General features: G+C 39.1%; 1 protein-coding gene across 2 annotated transcripts in view; it reads right to left on the bottom strand.

Moving 5' to 3' along the window:
- IntS3 (integrator complex subunit 3) overlaps positions 1-26,730 on the bottom strand; it is a 1,056,838-nt gene that overhangs the window by 168,372 nt on the left and 861,736 nt on the right. For both annotated transcript variants that reach the window (XM_090368499.1, XM_090368500.1), the window contains one exon: positions 20,937-20,985. In XM_090368499.1, coding sequence (XP_090224625.1) covers positions 20,937-20,985 — 49 coding nt within the window. The remainder of the gene's footprint in view (positions 1-20,936; positions 20,986-26,730) is intronic.

Below are 26,730 nucleotides of genomic sequence, written 5' to 3'. Positions count from 1 at the left end.
CACTCCATTGGAAGAAATGAGTGTGGTATGTGGCGTGATTTGAATTGAGATTTCACTCAAGGATGTCAGCCTAAATAATAGTTCAGAGTGTTGAGAATTGCTGGTCTCTATCAGAAAATCTCCAGATTGGAATTGGAGATGTTTCACCATTTTTGGTGAAGCTGCAGCATGTTCAAGGGCAACCTTGAACATGCTGCAGGGGAGAGCTTCATTCTCTTCGAGAGAGCAAGAAGTCACAGTCAGTATCATGATTGCCACTTTATTGAGATCACTTTGGCTCTAAACTTGGAAATTCATTTGTTTCCATCTCTGTTCCTTTTAGCCCTGAGCATTGGTTCATCCCCAACGTTACATGGCCCTGCCACATGGAGGCAGGGGTGGTGCCACCAGTGACCAAGCAGTTGTTTAAGTTAGTAATAAATATAAAGACTAAGAAAAAAAAAAAAAAAAGGGTGGATTTCCTTATGGGTTTTTAATTTTGACCTCTAAAGCACAGAACCACTTCAAGTAAACAAAAGAATGGGCACACTAGAAAAGAAACAAAACTATATCACTTTAGAGAGCACTCTATATTCACAGGAATAAAATCTTGGCACTCAGTGCCTGCTGGAGAGACACTGACACTCAGCAGTTGATGCACTTGGTGTGAGATTCTAGTGAGTGAGTGAGTGAGTGAGTGAGTAAGAGAGAGAGAGTGAGAGTGAGAGTGAGAGAGAGAGAGAGAGAAGTAAATGCTTCTAATTTGCAGTTATTGTTATTTTTAGTTAGGAGCATTAGCGACTAAGTAAGTCCATATTGCTCCGGGGATATGCGGTGGTCATTCTCTGACCTTTCCGCATCCTCCGTATTTGGTGGTCACGGGCTTGCTTTTTTTTTTTTTTTGGTAGTTGTTGGCGCATCGGCTTCTGTGGCCATAATGCACCTCCCAAGGTTTTTGTAGTACTTTGATCCAAGCGCGATGCCAAGCAGGCACTTTACCCACCCGGCTAGCCCGGTCGGCTTCACGGGCTTGAACCGCAGTCTAATCAAGAAGTGTGTGCTACGCACTGCTGCTCCTGCCCCCACCTGGCTACGGAGGTGCCATTTGCAGTCTGACAAGGATTATTCCTTCATGTTTATTTGAATACTTGACTTCCAGGTTTGAAGAATTTAAGTTGAAAAGCACAAAGAGAAATGGCAATATTCACTGCCATTTCTCTCTGCCATTTCTCTACAACAGTTTTCCGTATAATGAGCCATTAATTGGTGTATGGAACTCTGAAGGTTGAAATAATACTTACTGTATCCTTTGCTAAAACTGTGATTAGCCTACTCATTCCTTCTGATCTCTGTATGCTGAGAATACAGCAAAATCTAACACTTTGGTTTCTGCTGGAAAATTTCTTTGTTCTGAGTGTGTGATCTGAACTCACTATGAATGAGTACTATGAATCCCTTTTTGTAGAGCACAGATTATAAAGAGAGAGAGTCAGTCTGTGCATATAAGACTAAGTGGTAAATAAAGATTCAAGCTATAATTTGTTTATGGCTATCTATATTACATGGGACCAAAATATAAATGGTACTGTATACTTAGAATTGCTGAGAAAAGGCAGAGCCTCCAAAACTAATTTCAACTGAAATTAGTTTTGGAGCCATATGTGTATATTTGAGTGTAGTGAGAAAACTAAGCTACATAACTGTTGAATCTTTTGCTGAAGGAAGGAAAGTGTTTTCTCTCCAGATTTAGAAGTGTACGTCGCAAGAGAAGATTTATGCTCCAAGGCAGCCCTGGAGTGGTAGGGAAAGAGTTAGTCTGTTAAAAACCAGACGTCAAAGAGAAACAGGTTCTTGAAGGATGTATACATGCTGGCCAACTGATTGTTGGGCAATTTCTGTACTGGCTTTCTGTTTTGGCATATATAATACACTGAGTGGACAAAAATCATGGGATACCTACCTAGTAACAGGTAGACCCAGCCTTTGCCCGGATAAGGACAGTCACATGGCTAGGCATTGAGTCCACAAAGGAATGCAAATGGTCTGCAAGGATGGACATCCAGACCACTACCGAAGTCCACCTGCCTGAACAGTTACTTGTTGACATGACAGATGCATAGCTTCACGCGGCTTTCACCAGATATGCACTCTCCTGTCTGCTCGAAATAACTGAAAACGGGACTCATTGGACGAGGAGACCCATCGGCAATCATTCAAGGTCGAGTGCCGATGTTCTTCTGCCCAGTTGAAGTGTAGAGTCCCGTGTTGTGGTGTTAGCAATGGGATGTGGGTGGCGGCTCCCATAACCTATTGTGGTTAATGATCACCTGATGGTCTTGGTGGAGACATTTCTGGCACCTCCCTCGTTGAAGTCGCAGTGATTTGTGCCACTGTCACTCTCTGGTTGGCTGAAACAATGCGAGACAGACTTCTACGGCGAAGTTCATCCACCACCTATCTCAGCCCACAGCACTGTCCACAATAAGATGTTATGCCGTAATTCTGGATATGCTGTATTCCTGATACACTCTTGATACTGTTGAACAGGGATAGTGCAATTTCTGTACCACCTCCGCAATAGAGTGACCCATGCGGTGAGCACCCACTATCATCCCTCTTTCAAAGTCGGTTGGACTTGCGACGTTTATCCATACTGATATCGAATTACCGTCTACGTGAATGCAGTCATGAAGGGTACCCATATACCTGCCAAGTGGTGGGTTTTTCCACTAGCAAGAGGGGTCACAGCATCACACTGCCAGGAACAAGGCAATGCAACGTTTCAGTGTATATTGGGGGTGACTGTGTAAACATTTAATCTTGGCAACCTAGTTTAGTACTAATGACCCTCTCCCCTCTCTCTCTCTCTCTCTCTCTCTCTCTCTCTCTCTCTCTCTCTCTCTCTCTCAAGATGAAATGTGGTTTTGTGGGCCTCTGCATAAAAGACTCTGGACTGGTGAAGTATGGAATGCTCCTTGGACATTACAATATATAATGCTCAAGCCATTTCAAGGTACTTCTCCACAAATATTGTAAAGTACTTCCACAATTGAGTCAAGATTTTACTAGGGCTTGATATAAGTACAGGAAAGTGAAGTGATGGTTCCTTAGAGGGGCTATCATTACACTCCTTAGCTTTTGAAGGAAATTTGTTCCGCGATATTTAATGTAGCCAAAAAAGGTAATTCTACTATCTAAGATGATACCAATGAATCTGATGCTTGATGCAATAGGAATTGCCTGCTAACCCAGATGCCAGTCTGACTGTAGATGAAGAGATTTGGAAAATAATATTTTGGGTCCACACACACAACCTTATTGACTACACCATATAACTGACAGTGGCAAGAGATATTAAATCATCAACATGTAAGGCTGCACAACTGAACTTTGCATATTATTTGTTTGTTATTGCAAACAGGGTAGTGCCAGCTACTGAACCTTGTGGGACTCCTTCTCAAACTAAAGTTTTCAAAAAGGGTAGCCTGTATTTGCATTTGAAATGCACACCGTTGCAGAAAGTTTCGGATAAATTTGCGGAGATGCCTTCTTCCAAAGTCACAGATTGCATAAAGCATGCCATAATGTCATGCTGTATGAAATGCCTTTTCGATGTCAAAGAAGACCATGACTAAATGTTCCTTTCTAAAGGCATTTCATATGTTAGTTTTCTTATCATTAAGTCATTAAATGTCATCATTTAAATTAGTTCCTTTTAAAAATTTTTTCCAAGCAGCTGATGAGAGCTATAGGATGGTTATTGCTTGGATTAGTGTGACATTTGTCTTGCTCAGAAAGTTTGGGATTGAAATATTATTTTAGAAATGTTTACTGGCTATTCAGATAGATTTTCTATGAAGTAGTCTCCTTGATATACACTGATTCTAATGCTTCTATAACTTTCTGGAAGCATTTTTTGATAGGTTTTTTTTGGAATTTCAAACAGTTTCCATGTTATATTCTGAATAATTTACTGAACTGGTGCAAATTTGATCTTGAGGGGAGTGGGATTTAAGCTTGAGAGAGAGAGAGAGAGAGACAGAGAGAGGAGAAAAAATCATATGTAGCTAAATCCAAATGGCATGACAGACAGGAAATCACAGCAAAATCACTTAGTGTGCAGGGGCATTGTCGTGATTCAAATGACAATTCCCTAAAGTACACCTTTCAGCTTTTTCTCAGAACAGCATTATGCAATCACTTCAAAAATGTTTTGCAGTATTCCCTGTTAACTGTTTAACCATATGGTTAAACAGTGAACAATGAATTACCCATATTACCATAATGGAAATTCATAATGAATAATTCCTGTGATCCAAAAAATGTGATGGGTACAATCTTCACATTTGATTGAGACTGTCTTGCTTTTTATTGTGCCTTGGAGAGGTAGGCACCTTCCACTGAGAGTACAGGGCCTTTGTTTCCTTGTCAAAGCCATACACTCACAATTCATCACTAGTAATGATGGAAGAAATAGTGGGTCAGCAACAGCAGGTTGATGAAGACCCTGACATGTGAGAAGTTACTGTTTTCTATGAGGATGAAAGGCACAAACCTGGCTGAAACATGTGGCATTCAAAAATCTTGTGTTAAAACTGAATGACTTATCTCAGTAAGAAATATCATCTTTAGTAGAAACTACACGGATAGCTGAACGTTCAATCACACCTAATCAGGTCATAAACATAACTGAATGAATCATTAGTTTCTGAAGGATGGCCAGAGTGAGGATCATCTTTGACAGACAAGTTGTCCTCTATAAACATTGAGAACTACTGAAAAGTTCTTCATTAATAGCACATTCGCCAAAAGCCATTTTAACATTTGGGAATGAGAGTAGCCTTGTGAAGGGAAAATTTTTACGGCTCTGGCTAATAGAGAAGTTTTCTTAAATTTTTGCTGTTTAATTGACTTAAATTGCCATATTAATTTATTTTCTAGAAGTAGCTTTATATTTCTAGTTACGGTACATAGTTTAATTTGAACTTCGATAGAGATTTTGAAGGTTATTACTTAGTATCGGTAAGGGTATCCAATCCATGTGTTTTACAAGTTTTTCCATCTCTGGGGAATGCTAAGTTTTTATTTTTATTTAGTCGTTTTATTGACTGAATTGTTATATTAAATTATTTTCTATAAGTAGCTTATATAAGTTAGCTTATAGTGCAATGTACACCGATGAGTCAAAACATTATGACCAGCGAGTCGTTATGCAAATCGAAGCAACTGCAGGTGAACTACGGTGCGTGCACGGGTCGGGACACGGTATAAAAAAACACCTGATACTGAGCTCCGTTAATCAGTGTTACCCTTGTTCTTCATATGGGAGAGGCAGCAGACTTAAGCGAGTTTGGCAAAGGCCAAATTGTAATGGAGAGACAACTGGGTCAGAGCATATCTGAAATGGCACGGTTGATGGGATGCTCGCAGTCAGCCTTAGTTAGTACCTACCAAAAGTGGGAGGTACTAACTAAGGAGGGGAAACCCATGAACTGCTGTTGTTGTTGTTATTTGGTTTTTAGGAGCATTAGCAACTAAGGCCATATTGCTCCGGAATATGCGGTGGTCATTCTCTGACCATTCCGCATCCTCCGTATTTGGTGGTGACGGGCTCGAACCCTGGTCTAATCAAGAAGCGTGTGCTACGCACTGCTGCTCCTTCCCAACTGGCTACGGAGGTGCCTCCCATGAACTGCCTGTGAGGTGTTCAGCAACCACGGCTCATTAATGCTAGAGGTGAATGAAAGAAAGGTCTCCCGGATGGTAAGTGGCAACAGAAAGGCGACTGTGGCGCAACTCACCGGTAATTGGAATGCTGGTGACGAGAGTAATGTGTCACAACACACAGTACATCGAACCTAGCTGAAAATGGGGCTGCATAGCCGCAGGCCACTCTGAGTGCCCATTCTAATCACGGTGCACTGGCGACAGAGCCTACAATGGGCACAAAAGCATCGAAACCGGATCTTGAGTGATTGGAAGAAGATCGTCTGGTCTGATGAATCACGTTTCCTGTTGCACCATGTGGACGGCCGGGTATGTGTGTATCGTTTACCTGGGGAAGTGATGGTGCTTGGATGCACCGTGGGATGAAAACAAGCCAGTGGTGGCGGTGTCAATCTTTGGGCGAAATTCTGCTAGGATACCCTGGGTTCAGTCATCCATGTACTGGGCACTCTGACAGAGTTGCTGTGTGTGACATGCAGCCCAGCTGCCGACGCCACATGGCAGTCTGAGCTGGGCAACCTAGCCTGACTCTCTTTAAATCCTCGTGTGGGGTGGGGGCGCCCCTCCTTTCCTTCTGGTGAGGCATGTCCCTACCTCACTGATCTGGGGTGCCTACTCTATTGTCCTCATACTTCTGCCTTACTTTCCCCAGTCTACAGTCTCCTCCCTTCTACCTTTACACAAGCATATGCCCCCATACTAAAACCTTAAACAACTCCAAATTAGCTAGGCCCACTTTCGGCCTTTTAACCTCTAAGTGATATTTTCCCACGCAGTTGAAATTTCGAGAAATTAGGTGGCAGGACCTGCCAGAGTAAAATTAGTCTATTAGGTTCTTGGTCTGCCTCCACGGGGCGTAAGTGGTGCACTTTGGGCCTGAGCAGGGGTCTAGCAGTTTAACAGCCAGATGAACAATGGTACACGATATAACACAAATTCAATACCCACACACTCTTAAATCTCTGGCCTTCCCAGCAAACTGACACATCCACAACGTAAGCAATGCGGAGATGGGGGGAACCCCTTGTGCCGCTAGACATTAACAGACTTTACACTTACCTAAGCATCATTGCTGATCAGGTACACCCATTCATGGCAATGGTGTTGGCCTCTGGCAGTGCCGTCTTTCAGCAGGATAATGCGCAATGTCACACCGCCCAGATCATTCGAGACTGGTTTGCGGAACATAAAGTAGACTTCCAGGAATTGCCCTGGCCTCCAAATTCCCCAGACATCAATCCCATTGAGCATCTTTTTTTTTTTTTTTTTTTTTTTTATGAAAAAGCCAAACACGAGAGGTATTACAACCTATAGTACTCAGTACCGTGCTTAGGTTGGAGGTTGAGAAGATGACAGAAGATATTTGTTGACATTACACTTGAACTTCTGTAGACTGTAATTTTCAGGAAATACATATGAAGGAAGGTTGTTCCAGAAAATGGGAGATGAATGAATAAATGAGGAAGATGAAAAGTTGGTTCTGTGAGTTTGAAGTTGGACAGTAAATGGAGATTGGCAGCACATGCTTAGACTGTTTTGAATGAGAGAGTGGGAATTATAGATGCCAATTCAGAAGAACAGTGCCCTTTGAAGTATCTGTAGAAAAGGCATACAGCAGAAACAGTACCTCTTTTGAATGGAATCGAGAAGCCTGCGAGAGGATTGGGGGGCACCACACAGATGTGATTATTCCCTGGCAGGGCGGATTTGTGATTTGTACAGAGGAAACAGCTATTTGGAAGAAAAATAATGCCTAGAGCATAAGAGGAAATGAAGTTTTTTAGATGAAAGGGAAGCAATATTTGTAATGTGCTTGTGCCAAGAGAGATTTGAAGTCAGGGTAATCCCCAAAAAAGATATATCAACTTGCCTAGAAATTGGAGTGTCATCAAAGATAAGAATATGAGCAGAAGAATCCTTTTTTGCGAGATATAAGACAAGACTGAACTTTAGAAGGATTGAAATCAACTAAGTTGTCTTTGCCCCAATGGAGAATTACCTGGAGATCGGCATTCAAGGAATTGGTAACAGATATTCGAGACATTGAAGCTGATTGAGCAGGGCAAGGTTTCTCGAAATGGAAAGTAGAATGCAATGTGCTATCATCGGCAAAACTATATGGATAGGATTTCCAGTCAATGGAAGAAGGTCATTAATATAAAAGAGGAAAAGAGTGGGGGAAAAACATTAGGGGACACCAGAGGCATTAGTGGATAGGTTAGAGGACAGGAGAGAAAACTGGATAACCAATTACAAAAAACAATTGGCAAACCATTAAAATTCAGCTTTTTTAGAATGCCTTTATGCCAAACACAATCGAAAGCCTCTGAGATGTCAAGAGCAACTGCATGTGTTTAACCAAACTATTCCATTGAATTTGTCCATAAATGGGTAACATAAGACAGAATATCACCAGCGGATAATCAGTAGGAACTGGCTGGATATGAGCAAGTTTCCAAACAGAAGGAAAACACCTTTGTAATATGAAAGTGAAAAAAGGTGGCAAAGAACAGGAGTAATTTCAGGAGCATAGGTTTTGAAAACAATCGGAGAAATACCATCAGGACCTGGAGCTTTCTTAGCATCAAGATTCATAAAAATCCTTCTGACGGAAGACCACAGGAGGCATTGAATGGAGCATGTTGGGAATGGTGCGAGGTGTTTTACCAGACCATTAATACATGAGTTAGAAGAAAAATGGGATAGTAGCAGGTCAGCTTTATCCCTGGCTGAAGTGACTACAGAACCATCTAGTTTTGATGGATAGGATTTCCAGTCAATGGAAGAAGGTCATTAATATAAAAGAGGAAAAGAGTGGGGGGGGGGGGGGGGGAAACTAAACTAAACTAAACTAAACCATCTCTGCTCCCACCTCTGTTCTTCCAAAAGCAAGTTTTCTACACTTAGCCTGTTCAAAATCTTGTTTTGGACTGATTAATAACTGCTTTACAACTGTTGCGAGCTTTGGTGTAGGCAGAAAATGAAACCGAATAATTAGAAACAACCAATTATGATAAAAGCAACGTTCTTCTCTTGAACTGCTTTAGCACATTTTTTCAAAAACCAAGGTTTAGATAAAGGACGAGATTTTAAATTGGAGTGTGGGATAAAGGATTTCATTCCTACAAGAATAATTTCACTGACACGATATGAGCAAACGTTGACATAAGAAGTTTTGAAACAGTAATCCGACGAAGGAAAAGAAATATCGCAGGTCATCCCATTTTGCATTCTTTTAATGCCAAACAACATGAGGTTGAGAATAGCTATGAGATAAAGGCTCCATCAGAGAAGAGACAATCACCAAGTTGTGATCTGAGGTGCCTAAAGGACCACTCACTTCAACCATGTGCTTAGAAGGGTTGTTTGTGAGAAAAAGATCAAGCGTGTTGGCTGTATGGTTAGAATTGTCCGGTATTCTTGTAGGTAAATGAACAATCTGTGCAAGGTCATTAGTAATTGCAAAAGCCTCAGCATCTTGACCAGCTGGGTCAGTGTGACTAGAAAACGAAAGCCAGCTGGAGTTGTGAACATTAAAATCACCAAGAAAAATTACCTCACTGTTAGGAAAGTTCAACTGGAGAAAGTCAAATTGCAAAGAGAGGAAGTCAAAGAACTCCAGGTGATTAGTGGAGTTGGGAGAATGATAGAGACAACAGATCAATTTCACAAAATGAGGTAGAGAGATTTTAAGCCAGAGAAGATTGAAAAGAGGAGATTCCAAATTACCAAGTCTCTGACAGGGAATATCGGAATGAACATATGCACAAGTACCACCTCTGAAGCGAAAGGAATCATACAGCAAATAATTTGGGCAAGTGAGATGAGCAGGTTGAATCAACCGATAACTGAGATTCTGTCAGAAAAAGGAATTAGTATTAGTATTAGTATTAGTAACGGCCGCATGGTGCAAGAAAGCCTATGGCTTATGCTGCACCAGCCAAAAAAAAAAAAAAAAAAAAAATCCGAACAAAACAATGATAAAAACAAAAAATAAATAAATAACTAAATAATAATAATTAATAAATAAAAAAAAATAAAATAAAAAATAAATAAAAAGGAAATTAAACCTATCATCCTATGCGCTTCCCTTACCCGAAAGTACTATCCAGATGACCTTTGAATTTCCCCAAACTGTCGGCCTCTACCACCCATGAAGGCAACTTATTCCAGTAATTTATAACTCGCTGGCTAAAATAGAACTTCCTGCAGTCCAATCTAAACATTTCCCCCCGTAACTTGAATTTATGTCCCCTAGTTCTTGCATCATTTATAATCTTGAAAATTTCGTCCTCATTCATTTTACTGATGCCTCTCAGAGCCTTAAACACCTCAATCAAATCTCCTCTAAGGTGTTTAGTTTCCAAACTCTGCAACCCACATATTCGAAGTCTTTCTTCATAAGGACGCCCTTTTGCCGATCTCACCAGGCGAGTTACCCTTCTTTGCACCCTTTCAAGAAGCTCGATGTCTTTCTTTAGGTGCGGTCTCCATACTTGAACACAGTATTCCAAGTGTGGTCTAACATAAGCCTTATATAATGGGATTATCACGTCCTATCTCTACTTGCAAAAGTTCTATAGATCATCGATAGGACACCATGGGCCTTCCTTGCAACCTGTTTACAATGCTCAGAGAATTTCATGTCTGACCGTATCGTAACACCCAAGTCCCTTTCCTCCAGTACTGGGTTTAGTTGAACTCCACCAAGTGAATAAGCTTTTTTGGGATTACTGTTTCCCAGGTGTAATACCTTACACTTTGTTGGATTAAAGCACAGCTGCCATTTTTCTGACCATTCCTGAAGTCTATCTAGGTCTCTCTGAAGAAGCTCAGCTTGACAGTGATCATTAACTACTCTCCCAATTTTAACATCATCTGCAAATTTAGACATCACGCCCTCTATCCCTTCATCAATGTCGTTTATGAAAATTAAAAACAACAGTGGTCCTAATACTGATCCTTGGGGAACCCCACTTCTTACATCAACCCAATCTGAGGAATAGCCATTTATCACAGCCCTCTGCCTCCTGCCCTGAGGGTTGGGGTTAGGCGGACTGCAAGTGGAAATGGATATCGTTGAGATTAGAATTGAGACCACATATATTTGTGAAATGAACGAGGAAGTGTTTGGGAGTTTTGGATATTTTCGCAGATAAGCTTACTCTATTAGTTTGACAATTCATGGTGTAGTCAATAATAAGAAAAAAGTGGGGGGGGGGACACACTGTATGAAGCAATGAAATTTTTTGATATCGAGTACACATGGTAAGAATATACCCAGATCCTTGACATAACGTGGCCACGACAATGCCCCCCCTCCCACATACACACTACTCGGACTCCCTCCAGTCAATATCTGGCAGTGCAGAGATAGCAAGATTATATACTAAGCTGATACAGAAGCCTCCTAAAGGGTGACCAATGATTTGGTCTGGTGTACTAACCAGCGGCTGGCCTGCGAACACAGTTTAGAGCTGTACCCTCGAAATGTAAGATTGGAACTCGCCATGATGTCCATTCTAACCTCAAAAGTCATCAGTCATACTGCATGATGGAAGAGATGGGGAAGGGTTGACTGGAATTTAGCATTGGAGACTAAACATGGGTTTCATTACTTCAAGCCTCCAATAAGCAAAGTGGTGGTACTGCACCGGTTGATGAGAGTCATCTACCACCTAGTATTGCCTGGTAACACAGAGGGGCGGCATTTCTCCATGAAGTGTGTGCGCCACACCTCGTTCCCTGCTTACGTTGGATCACACCTGAGTTGTGACCTACAGCGTGGTTGTGCATAGGGGTTATACCCTGGATTACTAACAGTCCCACCATTGTGAAGCAGGAAGCAGGGGATTTGGCTATCAGAGATCGTCCGGACTTCGCTGAAATTGGGTTCACTTAACTTGAGTGTCATCGAATATCAGTTCCATCGATGTTTTAGACTCCCAGGTAGCAAGTACAGCTTGTCTGGCCTATCTGAGAGAATGTCTGTGACAACCTCAAGGACCAAGGATCTGTGGTTTGTGTTGGAACAGCAACTCCAATCTGTGGCGTCCCAACCACGGACCTTAAAGGATCTGCTGGTTACATGTTGGTACCAGATATCATAAAGCACATTTAGAAATCGTGTAGAGCCCACGCCTCGCAGGGTACGAGCTGCTTTGACTGCACACGGTGGACAAACATCAAATTAAGTAGGCAGTCATAATGTTTTGGTTCTTCGGCGTGTATATATATCTCGAACTGATAGCATAAAATATAAAGTAAAACAAGATAAGCAATACGAAGCACTGTATTACGAATCTGTTAATTAACATAGTATTATCAGTTAATCAAAAATATTATTAATCTTATTAAATTTCATTGTTAATTATTTAGTAGTTAAATGGAAATCATGACCCGGACTAGAGCTATGAAGCAAAGATCACAGACTAGGGAGAGTGCTGTGACTCGGGGGAGAAACAAAGCGGGCGATTCTCCAATGCAACAGTCTCAAAAAATGTGCGAAATGTGAAACGTTTGCTGACTTTCTAAAACAGGACATGGTCTAACCAAGGAGGATGCTTTTGTGTGTGTCTAGAGTGTCGAGAAATTAGGCCCCAACTCAGCGTTTTGATGGGCGTCAACGAGAGCTTGAGGAGTAGGGTAAATGCCCTCGAAGAAATTAATGTGAGGGGGTCCATCAAATTCTCAGCTGCCAGCTCAATGGGAGAGGTCACTCCTGTCAATCAGGCAACACAGAGGCAATCACCACAGCAGAATGCACTGGTCCCAAAGGAACAATTGTTAGGGAGATGGGGAATATACTATGCTAGAAGGATAGGTATCGACAGAACTTGTTGGTCACTCCCACACACTAGCAAGACTTTTGTAGATTTATTGGATAACTGCTTTCAACAGCCAGGGGCCAAAGTTGATGATGTGTAGAGCAGATATCATCTTTTAAGGGCACAAAAGGTGATATTGTTGTACATGTTGGAACTAATGACATTAACAGTAAGAGATCTGCAGATTTACACAAGAACAGGTCAATTTTGAAAAAAATTCGCAAGTTAGGGTTGAATGTGAGTGTCTGCAATTCTGTCCAGACACGATAGGAAGAAGTATATATGATGAGAGCCTTGTTGATCAATTTGGCTCTGGAGAGATTGTGCAAGGCTCAAGGGGTAGAATTTTTTTCAGCCTGCTTTGTGCTTATTGACAGGAGAGACTGTTTCTATAGGGATGGGGTACACTTAAATAGAAAGGTTGCAAGAATATTTGCTGATGCTATCGAGGTAGTATTAATTGGGTCAGAAAACTACTAGCTTGGGGGGGGGGATAAACAGAATAAAAGTTTAACAGTGGCCGCAGACAGAGGCAAAAGTGATTCTTGCACTGCTTCTATTGGAATGAGCAGCAGCCCGGAAAGTAAGGTAATTGAGATTTCCAGGACTGCTGGGAGTCATAGTGGAACAAGTAAATACATATGCTGTGTTAGGGTAACTAAGAGTAGAAATAGGTGGGTGCAAGTATACTTGCATGTACACCAATAATATGAGTATAGTTAATAAATATGATGAGCTTCGAAGTGCTAGTCAAGACATCAAAGGCAGATATTGTTGGGATATCAGAGATGTGGTGTCACACAGACAAAAGCAGTGCAGAATTGTAATTTGGGAGTACAATGTATACAGAAAGGACAGGAAGGGAGGAGGGATTAAGTTGTTAGTTAAGAAACATAAAATCTAAGGAAGTGCATCCAATTGATGTTGGTGGACAATGGTTGAGTCTTTTTGGTGTGACATAAGCACTGCGAAAGAAAAAATGAAATTAGGTGTGTTGTAGGCCTAATGAATCTGATGAGTATAATGAGCAATTGTGCAGAGAAATAGAGTGGGCCAGTAAATCAGAATGTCTTGTAATGTGGGATTTTAATTTTCAGATATCGACTGAACTTGTTGGTTGGTCACTCCCACACTAGAAAGACTTTTGTAGATTTATTGGATGACTGTTTTCTACAGCAACATGTTCGAGAGGCAACCACAGGGAGTAATATTCTTGATCTGATTATCAGCAGTGATTATTCATGCATTAAGAATTTGCAGATAAATGAACCACTGGGTGACAGTGATCACAATGTACTGATGTGGGAATTATTAAGGATGTAACTACCATCAAGGCTAAAGGGAAGGGCTTTTGCTTTCGTAAAAGTGACTAGGTGTCTCAGACAGTTTTTAAATTCTGTACAGTAGGATCAACAGATGATATTACCAATGTTGAATTCTAAATGGGAAGCATTCGGGGACTTAATTTTGGCGGCTACTCGGCTTTTCATTCCAACTAAGAAATACTGTTCAAGTTTCAGCCCTAAATGGATGTCAGATGAACTAATGAGGCTTGTGGCAGAGAAGAATGAGATGCATAAAAAGTATCAGGTGACACAGAAACCTATGGCAGATATCAGCTAATCTGTAATCAAGTCATAAAGGTATTACGTTCTTAGCGTTTTTTCACCAACCTTTCATGGAGTAAAATAAAATTAAAATAAAATAAAATAAAACAAAACAAATCTTGATAACTATATTTACAATAACCTGTATTTACAAAATTAATATACGTATTACAATATTAAAAGTATTAAAACACAAGATTAAAATGCATTAAAATATACTAAGTTAAAAGCGATAAAATCCCGTAGCTTTCAAAGGCTCCAGCCTTCTTCTTCAGCAGTACTCTCTATTATTCAGTACACCTTTAAATATCAGCAGGGTAATGGTAGGCATCACATGTTTCCATTCTCACGTGTTCCGCTCTCTTGCATTGTGGAACCGGAAGTGGCTCGAACGGAAGTCGTACGGAACCGTTCATCCTTTTTTAGGATAATAGTCTCTAAAAGGGGGTGAATCCGTACACCCCTATCCCTATTAATGTTGGTTGTAGAGCTGATCCGCAAACTCTCGAGCCACTTACGGTCCCAGAACCTATGCGCCCGATCGGTGATAGTGGCATCGTCTGGGGAGATCTGGTGCTGCTTCTCCCAAAAATGTTCAGCCAGACGATGCCACTATCACCGATCGGGCGCATAGGTTCTGGGACCGTAAGTGGCTCGAGAGTTTGCGGATCAGCTCTACAACCAACATTAATAGGGATAGGGGTGTACGGATTCACCCCCTTTTAGAGACTATTATCCTAAAAAACGGATGAACGGTTCTGTATGACTTCCGTTCGAGCCACTTCCGGTTCCACAATGCAAGAGAGCGGAACACGTGAGAATGGAAACATGTGATGCCTACCATTACCCTGCTGATATTTAAAGGTGTACTGAATAATAGAGAGTACTGCTGAAGAAGAAGGCTGGAGCCTTTGAAAGCTACGGGATTTTATCGCTTTTAACTTAGTATATTTTAATGCATTTTAATCTTGTGTTTTAATACTTTTAATATTGTAATACGTATATTAATTTTGTAAATACAGGTTATTGTAAATATAGTTATCAAGATTTGTTTTGTTTTATTTTATTTTATTTTAATTTTATTTTACTCCATGAAAGGTTGGTGAAAAAACGCTAAGAACGTAATATGAATATACCCAACCTCAGAGGCCTATTTGAGGAAGTCATAAAGGTGGTTAGGCAGGCAGATTACGAGAAATCTTTGACAAATGATGCAAACAAAAACAGCATAGAGTTCTTTACTTATGTAAACTCTAGAAGAAAAGGGATGAATCAGATTGCACATCTTAACAGAGATGGGTTTACTATTGATGATCATGCTCAGTTAGCTGATAAACTGAATGAGTATTTTGCACCTACATTCACACATAAAAAGTTATTCAATGAAGGGAGTGCCAGAAGTTCATCAAACTCTAACAGGGAGCTAAGTGATTTTGTAATAACTGAGAGCAAAGTGGAGGAACACTTGGGGTGTACATGATCTATCCAGTTATATTAAAGGAGGCAACAAATAAAGTAAGCAAACCCTTAGCCATAATTATGAGAGCTTCCTTAGGCTCATGGGCAGTTCCCCATGGACTGGACGTCTGCAAATATATCAACAACTCACAAAGAGGGTTCAAAAGGTTACACAAGTTCCTATAGACCTGTTAGTTTTTGTTTTCCGGGGAAAATATAATGGAATCGCTGATTAAAGAAGCAATGCAGGATCATCTAAACGACTGCAGTAATAGTTAAGACACAGCATGGGTTTGTTAAAGTGAAATCTGACCAAATTGTTTGGATACTATGATGTGGTCACAAAGGAAATTAATGCCAAAACTAAATTTGATATCACATACTTTATTTATTTTTTATTTATTAATTATTATTATTTAGTTATTTATTTTATTTATTTATTTTTTTTTTGTTTTGTTCGGATTTTTTTTTTTTTTTTTGGCTGGTGCAGCATAAGCCATAGGCTTTCTTGCACCATGTGGCCGTCACTAATACTAATACTAATTTCAGGAAAGCTTTTGATACAGTTGCACATGGAAGACTGCTGTATAAATGGAGAAGTATGGCATTAAGGGTAATTTGCTACAATGGATAAATGGGTAGTTGCCTGGGAGAAGACAGAGAATGGTAATCAATGGATGCTGCTCTTTGTTAACTAATATTATTAATGAAGTCCCCCGGGGTTTGGTGTTGGGAGCCTGCTGTTGTTTTGTATATTTATCAATGATATTGATGAAGGTATATCAGGCTTAATGTCGAAGTTTGCAGATGATACAAAGGTTGGTGGGGTTGTTTAATGCAATAATGGCAGTGTGCTACTGCAACAAGAGCTAGAAAATTTGGGCAGATGCACTGAGAAGTGGCAACTGAAATTTAACATTGACGATGCAAAGTACTGCGTATTGGTAGACGTAACCCCAGAGAAACGTACCAACTGTGTGGTACTACACTTACGGTGGTAGAAAATGAAAAAGACCTGGGAGTTATTGTGCAGTCAGATAAGAAGACTTTTGAGCAGTGCAAACAGGCTGCCAGAGAAAGTCATGGGGTACTGTCAATGATATACAGGAATTTTGCTAGTAGGGAAAGGAGGCAATTATCCCTTTGTATAAGGCAATGGTCAGGCCATGCTTTGAGTACTGCATATAGGTCTGGAGGCCTCATTTTAGGATGGATCTAGAGTTGTTTAAGCACGTACAGAGAAGGCCAACAAGATTGGTGAGGGGAATGAAAGGGCCCTCATACCAAGAAAGTTTTAAGTTCTGCAAATTGCAACGGCTGGAGACTAGGCACCTGCAAGGTGAACTGAGTGGGGTGTATAAGGCTTTGAATGGGTTGAGCAGGCTCAATTCTGATGGGATTCTTCCTCTTGTTCAGGTTACGAACCTGAGAGTTCATAAATCGAAATTGAGGAAAGACGGTTAAAGAACAGATGTGCGGAAATTTGCCTTTAGCAAGCGGGTAGTTGATTGCTGGAACAAACTCAAATCTGTCGTTATGGAAGTTGATAGCTTAAATAAATTCAATGTGGAACTGAACAAATGTTTAGGGGGAAAGGATGTGTGAAATGTTTTTTTTTTTTTTTTTTTTTTTTTTGTGCTGATGCTACATAAGCTTGCTTTCTTGCATCACATGCTTCGATTACTACTACTACTAAATTCACATAAGTCTTGTTAGTGTGTGAGTGATCAACCCGTAAGTTCTAATCAGTATCTTGAAAGCACTTTGAGAACTTGTAAAGTAAGTTTTTTGGAATATTTGATGTTTATGTGTATTTAAATTGATAAATTTTATGTGAGCTTGTTAATTTCTCTTTTTCTTACAGATCTGAGTAATGGCAGTGTACCATATATTATGGTAGATTGTAATAAAATTTGGGTAAACTTAGGGTACCGTAAACCAGGACAACTTTCTGATACCTATGCCGCGTGACTTTTTTTTGATTTTACCGGACATTCTGCAATCTGTCTGGGGGCAAACTTCCTCACAGCATTTTTACAGTTATTGCTTCCATCTGTTGGAACTGTTAAAACTACTAGCACAACCTTCAAGCGGCCTAGTGCAGACATTGTGTGTGTGTCGCTTGTGAATATCATTTTCAGGAAGCTGTTGAAACTTTGTTTTGATACAGAAAAATTCCAAGTGCAGTGGATTTGAAAGTCAGTTTATTTTAAAATATTGTTTTGTGATAATTTTGTAAAAAGTAAATTTTAAATAAGTGTTTATTTACTTTATTTTTAACGTATGGAGTACAACATTGAGACAGTTAATGGTGGTGGTGTCACAAAGTTGCACCATGATATTTCAACACTTTTGCTTTTATTTTATTTTACTATATTTATAATAATCTATCTGTTTTAGAGTATAAAATGCCTGGAAAATGCAGAAAGAAAGTTGGGTCACGTCAGTATCGAAATTATACTGATGCTACGCTGACAGAGGCACCTTAATGAAATTAAATCAAATAAAATATCCTTACGGAAAGCAGCTGAAAAGTATCAGTATTCTGTTTTAAAATTAGTATCAGTATTCTGTTTTAAAATTAGAAAAATAATTTAATACTACCGTTATTAATCATTTTACACTACGTAATTAATCATTTTATGTTCATTAATAATTTTATTTTTTAGGTATGGGATACAGAGAAACACCCTATGGTTAAAGCTGAAAGGGAAACATGATGCCACCCCAGGACAACTGTTTTTCGTGAAACTGAGGAACAGGCTTTCATTTCTCATTGTATTGTGATGTCAAATTATGGTTTTCCTCTGACAAGATTCGACCTGAGGTGCATAGTGAAATCCTATCTGGAATGCGTGGGCCATACAGTGTTTATTTTTAGAAATAATTTTCCACGAGTTGACTGGCAAAACTCCTTCATGGGTCGCCATAAAATTCTTATGCAAAGATTTGCTCAAAATATATCAATTGCAAGAGCAGCAGTTGATGAGGATGTTGTTAATAATTTTTTGACCACTTGCAAGCAGAACTTGATGGAGTTCCAAGTGCAAATATTTGGAACTACGACGAGACGAACCTAGTAGACGACCCAGGCTCTTGCAAAGTAATCACAAAAAGAGGTACAAAATACCCTGAAAAAATTAGGAACTCCACAAAAGCTTGCACTTCCATAATGGTTTATGGGAATGCAGATGGCCAGCTTGCTCCACTTCATGTGAAATACAAGTCCAAGCATTTGTGGAATACATGGACTGAAGCTGGTCCTGCAGGTGCAAGATATAACTGCAACCCTTCTGGATGGTTTGACTACAATACGTTCAAGGACTTCTTCATCAAGGGACACTAATCAATGCAATGGAACCAGCAAGTAAACGCTGGAGATGGCCTGCGGAAAAAGACGAAATTTGGTATGAAGACAAGGAGATTGTATGTAAAATAAATGCTCCTAAGCAGAGGGGGAAGCGAACAATTTTTGATGTTCCAGAAATAACCCAGTTGTTTTCAACATAATGAGTAATGAAATGTGTACCGACTTCTTTGAAGGGTTTCTTTTTGTTGTTTTTAGTAAAGTTTCTACCCTATGTTCTATAAAAAAATGTTTGTGCTGAAGTACTGTAAGCTCCGTAGCCCAGTGATCAGGAGTGGGAGTGCAGTAGCACATGCTCCTTGAGTAGACAGAGGTTTAAGCCCCTGACTGCTAAATACGGTCAATCTGCGAACCCGCACTGGACCAGCGTGGCAGATTATGGTCCATTTCCCTCAACGTGAATTGCTGAGGAGGCTTCCATCCTGCAGTGGGTTGATAATGGCTGCAGTTCACCGTTTTTACTGTAAGCTAACATATTAATAAAATGCATTCATGACATTGTTCCATTGAAAATACTGAATGATTTGTTTCTGTTTATCCTTTAATTGTTCTAAATTAGTTATTTGTAGGTACAACACTATGACAGATGTTGAAATACAAAGGAGTGATAGCAGAATGTTGGTTGTCACAAAGTTTTCCTACAAAGGAGTGTAACATTGTGACACCTAATTTCTCAAATTCTAATTGTTCTAATGCAAATTTGTAAATAAACGTAATGGTATTCAGAAGATGAGAGGTATTATACCCATAATCATAATCAGAATATCATCTTGTTTATACTTACATGTATTTATTTTTAGAAAACAGCAAAAAGTGTCACAAAGTTGTCCTGGTTTACGGTAAATTTTTTTGTCTATAGACAAAAAAAATTTGTCCATTATGGTCAATTGTTTTGATTTTTATTTAATAACACAGTGATAATAGCAATGCTACACAGTCCACAGTAATGAATGTATGCACCTCCCCTTTTCTTATGTATCATGATTTTTAATTATTAATCATATATTAATCAAATCATATCATATATTTATATTAATAAAATAAATAACATTAATCAAATAAATTGTATGATTAATCATACAAAGTTTAACATTGACAAATGCAACGTACTGCATAGGGGTAGCATACCCAGATTAGCATACCAATTGTGTGGTGTTACACTCAGGAAAGTGAAAAATGAAAAAGATCTGGGGTAACTGTGCTGTCAGATATGAAATTCTGTGTGCAGTGCACACAAGCTGCCAGGACAGCTCATGGTCAATGATATACAGAAACTTCAGAAACTTTGCTATCAGGGACAAGGGGGTGATTTTCCCTTTGTACAAGGCCATGGTTATGCTGCATTTTGAATACTGTGTACAGGTCTGGAAGTGTCACTTTAGGAAGGATGTAGATCTGCTGGAGGAGGTGCAGAGAAGGACAATCAGATTAGTGAAAGGAACAAAAGGGTGCTCTTACCAAGAAAGAGTTTCAGTTACTTCCCACAGTTACCTCGATACTAGGCAACCTGAGGAGATCTGATTGAAGAGTTTAAGGCCTTAAATGAATTGAGTGAGCTCAATGCTGATGGGACTCTTCCTCTTGCTCAGAATATGCACATGAGGGAGCATATATTAAAACTGATGAAGGATGGTTGCAGAATATATGTGCGGAAGATTGCTGAGACAAAGTTTCATCTGTTGTTGTGAAAATAGATAGCTTAAATAAATTCATGGAATAACTATATAAACTATTGGAGAGAATGGATAGGTGAAATGGGCAGGTTTTTTTTTTTTTGGTTTTAGCTTGCTTTCTTGCCTCATTTGCCATTATTAATACTAACTAAGAATGTATCCTCACTCACCCATATGCTGCATAAATCAGGAGATGCCAATATAATAGATATATATATATTTTTTACAAGCTTAGAAAAAAAAATTAAGGTATTAATTTGAACTTAAAAATGATTTACAGTATTAAAACATAACTTACTTTTCTTGCTTTAGCAGTAAAAGAATGCTTGTAAGGGCTTCGGCATGTGCTGCAATTCAACAAGAGAAAATAAAACGTCTCATTTAATAAGCATATTCAACTAAGAGCATACAACTATAAATGTATCTAAATCTTAACAGAAACTCCATCTCATTAAAACAGTTTCATAAATCTTTAAAAAAATATTGAAAATTTTAATTTTATTTCAGTGTAAGGCTCAAGAAATTCACTTTTCTGCTTCTGCTCACCACTTGTGAACAAAGGTTTTTTTTACAAGGCCTTTGATTGGGATACAAACACATTTTGATTTTTCTTATGAAAGAATTTATATGAAATCAACCATAATTTGATTATTTAGTTGAGAGTATAAATATTTTTATAATTTTTTTAAAAATTAGAATTAAAATTATTATTTTAGAGGGGACAATTATGTTACACAAATTTATCCACTATAATATCAAAGCATTATGCTTTATAATATTTGAATTATTATATTTTTCAAATCTGTCAAATAGTTCTCCCTCTAAACAAAGGAGAAATTATCTATTAGATAGTATCACACAATTTCAAAATAAAATCATATTTGGGTTCCCCAGGCCATTTACTTGAAATGTCTGTATGACACAATTCACAATAAGAATTGTGAATATTCTTGCAGAACTGAAAACGAAAAAACAGCATGAAACACAGAAGGATCATGGGTCTCATGTTCTGTCAAACCCAAATGTAGTGGGTTACAGTAGTTAATATATTAAAGATGAAATAAGAATATTAAATCTGAATGCTAGAAACACTCAAACTTCCAGAAACCTTGCATTATCAGCCACCACTCATTTTATAGCTATGCATGAAAACAGACAAATACGGCAAACTGTAGAAGAACTGGCAAACTTAGTTCTTGGATTAACCATTTGCCAAAGCATAGCATCAGGGCTGATCATGCAAAGTGGAGATTTTACTTCACATTTCAAAGAAATATCCACCCTGCATAACCACGAGTTTAACAACATTATAACATTAAGATATTTGTTAGTCCATGCAACCGGTGAATTGCTATTCATGAACAATATCAGTTATTCACTGATCACAAGCGATGTATTAATCAGTTTCACTATTCTTACATGAAACACTAGACTAGTAACAATTCCCTAAACACATTTACTCTTTAAGTGAATGTTTACAGAACTTTTAGGTTGTCTTTTGTAAACCACATAAAAAAAAACCCCTGAGCATCCCAGAGTATTGTGGCCTTTCAAAAGGCATACAAAGGTCAAGAGGGAAAAGTCTTTACTGTTAATAATGCTTGACATTAGGTGAAACAATAATGTGAAAAGTTTTGCTTTTTGCTTTCCGAAATATACCAGACACTGAGCAGTATATTTTTGGAAGGGGAATAATTAATTTCATTTATTCTCTACTGTTTAATATTTATTGTACTTTTCCCAAAAAGGCACTGCAACACACACACACACACACACACACACACACACACACACACACACACACACACACACACACACACACACACACACACACACACACACACTTTTTTTTTTGTTATTGTTATTTGATTTTTAGGAGCATTAGCAACTAAGGCCATATTGCTCCGGGATATGCGGTGGTCATTCCCTGATCTTTCCGCATCCTCCGTATTTGGTGGTGACGGGCTCGAACCCCGGTCTAATCAAGAAGCGTGTGCTACACACTGCTGCTCCTTCCCATCTGGCTACGGAGGCACCTGGCGCGCGCACACACTAGCCTCTTTGCTAATGCAGATTAATGGGGGGGGGAATTAAGTGATAATCTGGACTAGTGAAGCAAAACATTGCACTAAAAGACAAAAAAACTTAGAACACAAATACACGGGCATATGAGGTTATTACCGTTTTGGCTACGATTTTTTCAGCTCTAGCAAACGCTAAGTTTGTAAATATATTAAGTCATTTTATTGACTTAACTGTTATACTAAATTATTTTCTATAAGAAGCTTTATAGTCCTCAAGCTCCTTGGTTTATTTGAAATTAGATATCGATTTTGAAAGTTAATACTTATCCTACTTATCTTACCACCATTGTTATACAATAGGGAGTGGTGTAACATAAATCCCGAACTTCATAGCGTAAGGTTTAACGTAAAACTAGATAGCAAAATACGTAGAACTGTATTAGAAATCTGTTAGATTAGTATAGTATTATCAATTAATCAGTAAAATTTATTAATCTTATTAAATTTCATTGTTAATTAAATTATAATTAAAAGGAATCATGACCTAGAGCAGAAAAGCAATGGGCACAAAGTAAGAGGAGTGCTGTGGCTCTGGAGAGAACCAAAAGGCGCGATTCTTTAACGCATCACAGTCTAAAAAAATGTGTGAAATGTTTGCAAACCTTTCAAGAATAACTTTATGTGTGATAGGGGCAGAGACTATGAAGAAATTAGGCACCAACTCAGTGTTCTGATGGGTGTCTATGACAGTTTGAGGTGTAGGGTAGATGCCATTGAAGAAATTAATATGAGGACTCATCAAGTTGTCAGCTGCCCAACTCAACGGCAGAGCTCATTCTTGTGCATTAGGCAACACAGGCAATCTCCAAGGCAGAATATGCTGGTGCCGCAGAAAGTAGTTATTGTTCGTGACTCTACTGTTAGTGAGAGGGGAATATATCATGCAAAAAGGATAGATGGAACAGGACCAGGGTATGTCTGGCAGGTGCGAAAGCTGATGACGTAGTAGGACAGATATCTTCTTTTAAGGGCACAACAGGTGATATTGTTGTACATGTTGGAACTAATAACCTTAAGAGGAAGAGATCTGCAGATTTACTTAACAAGTGCAGGTCAATGCTGAAAAAAGTCATGCGTTAGGGTTAAATTTGAAAGTTTTTGCAATTCTGCCCAGATATGACAGGAGGAGTATATGATGAGAGCCTTGTCAATTAATTCGTCCTTGCAGAGACTGTGCAAGACTCACGGGTTAGAATTTTTTTCAGCATTGTTCGTGCTTGCTAACAGGAGAGACTGCTTCTACAGGGATGGAATACACTTAAACAGAAAGGGTGCAGGAATATTTGCTGATGCTATCAAAGCAGTGTTGGGTGGGTCGGAAAACTGCGAGCTTTGGGGGGGGGATTCACAGACTAAAAGATTAACAGTAGTCACAGGCAGAGGCGAAAGTGATTCTTGCACTGCTTCTATTAGAATGAGCAGAACCCGGAAAGAAATGCTCGGAATTTCCAGTCACTGCAGGATGAGCTGTGTTAGGGTAACCAAGAGTAAGAACAAATGCATATATAAAGGTACAAGATTAGTAATGAGAACAAAGGGTTGCTCTTATGAAGAAAGGCTTAAGTTTAGCAAATTACAGTGTCTGGAGACTAGGCACTAGCGAGGTGATCTGACTGAGGTGTGTAAAACCTTGAATGGTTTGTGCATGCTCAATGCTGATGGGATTCTTCCTCTTACTCAGAATAATCACTTGAGAAGGCATAAATTCAAATTGAGGAAAGACAGTTGTAGGATAGATATGAGGAAGTTTGCCTTTAGCCAGCGGGTGGTTGTTTGCTGGAACAAACTTCCATCTGTCATTGTAGAAGTTGATAGGTTAAATAGATTCAAGGCAGAACTAGACAAGCATAGGAGGTGAGTGAATGGGTGAAATTAGAAGAATTTTTTTTTTTTTTTTTTTTTTTTGTTGATCCTATATAAGCTTGTTTTCTTGCATCATGTGAATTTGCTAATGCTAATACTTGCACATACACGAATGCTAGAAGCATAGTTAATAAATTTGATGAATTTGAAGTGTTGATCAAGGCATCAAAGGCAGATATTGTTGGGATATTAGAGACATGGTGTCACACAGATATAAGCAGTACAAAATTAGAATTTGGGGAGTACAATGTGTACAGAAAGGATAGACAGGGTAGGAAGGGAGGAGGAGTTACGCTGTTAGTTAAGAAACAAAATCTAAGGAAGTGCATCCAGTTGACAAGGGTGGACAGTGCAATGTTGAGAGTCGGCCAGTAAAGCAGAACAACTTGTAATGGGGAATTTTAACTTTCCAGATATTGACTGGAACTTGTAGATAACACTTGCACACTAACAAGACTTTTGGGGATTTATTGGAGGATTGTTTTTACAGCAACATGTTCGAGGAGCAACCAGAGGGAATAATACTCTTGATCTGATTATCAGCAGTCATTATTCATGCATTAAGAATTTGCAGATAAAAGAGCCACTAGGTGACAGTGATCAGTGTACTGATGTGGGATTTACTTAAACATGTAACTACCATTGAGGGTAAAGGGAAAGGTTTTTGTTTTGTAAAGGTGACTACAGTGGTCTCAGAAAGTTTTTAAATTCTATACAGTGGGATCAACTGATGATGTTACCAACAGTGAATTCTAAATGGGAAGCCTTCAGGGACTTCATCTTGGAGGCTACTAGGCTTTTTATACCAACTAAGAAATGCTGTTCAAGGTTCATTCCTTAAATGGATGTTGGACGAATTAATGAGGCTCGTGGAAGAGAAGAAAAATGCATTGATGCATATAAATTCTCAGGCGACACACAAGCCTATGGCAGATATTAGTCTGTAATGAACTCACAAAGGAGGTTAGGCAGGCAAAGTCCAATTACGAGAAATCTTTGGCAAAGGATCAGCTACTTCAGCAGGGTCTTCAATAGTCGAATCAGACTGGTCCACTTAACACTTGGCTATTGATGATTTTGCTGAAGTAGCTGATAAACTGAATGAGTATTTTGCATCTACAGTCACACATGAGGAGTTATTCAAGGAAGGAAATGCCAGAGGTTTATCAAACTCTGAGGGAGCTAAGTGATTTTGTAATAACTGAAAGCAAACTGGAGAAGAAATTGTTGAAGGTAAACATAAATAAGGCATGTGGGGCTGATGGAATCTATCCAGTTATATTCAAGGAGGCAGCAAGGGAAGTAAGCAAACCCTTAGCAATAATTATAAGAGCATCCTTAGAGTCAGGGGAGGTCCCCATGGACTGGAGATGTGCAAATGTATCCCCAATTCACAAGGGTGGGGGGCAAATGGCGCCAAAAATAATTACAGACCTGTTAGTTTAACTTCTGTTCCAGTTAAAATAATGCAACCACTGGTTAAAGATGCATTGCAGGATCACCTAGACAAGACTGCAGCAATAATTCGAACACAGCATGGGTTTGTTTCCTTATGTAAACTCTAGAAGGAAGGGGATGAATCAGATTGGTCCATTTAACATAGATGGTTTGACTATTGATGATTCTGCTCTACTAGCTGATAAACTAAATGAGTATTTTGCATCTATATTTACACATGAGGAGATATTCAAGGAAGGGAATTCCAGAAGCTTATCAAACTCTCATAGGGAACTAAGTGATTTTGTAATAACTGAGAGCGAAGTGGAGGAGAAATAGTTGAAGTTAAACATAAAAAAAGGCACCTGTGGCATCATCATCAGCCATTTACAATCCACTGCAGGATGAAGGCCTCTATAGCAACTTTCCAGTTGCTTCTGTTTTGTGCAATGGCCATACATTTACTACCCACAAACTTATGAATTTCATCTATCCATCTCCATCGTTGTCTTCCAGGTTTTCTTCTAGCTCCTTTTGGGTACCATTCTGTTATTTTCTTAGTCTATCTGTCGTCATGTCTTCAAGCTATGTGTCCTGCCCAAGACCATTTTAGTTCTTTAGTTTTGATAAGAATGTCCTTTACTTGAGTGTGTTTCTCTTCTTATCTAACAGTCTGATTCCCAATATAATTCGTTCTATTCTTCACTG

The sequence above is a fragment of the Mastigoproctus giganteus genome, chromosome 2 (genome assembly GCF_048544385.1).
Source record: "Mastigoproctus giganteus isolate SK-2022 chromosome 2, ASM4854438v1, whole genome shotgun sequence".
Lineage (NCBI taxonomy): Eukaryota > Metazoa > Arthropoda > Arachnida > Uropygi > Thelyphonidae > Mastigoproctus > Mastigoproctus giganteus.
The sequence above is the reverse complement of the archived record's forward strand: the minus strand, read 5'-3'. Positions and strand labels throughout refer to the sequence as shown.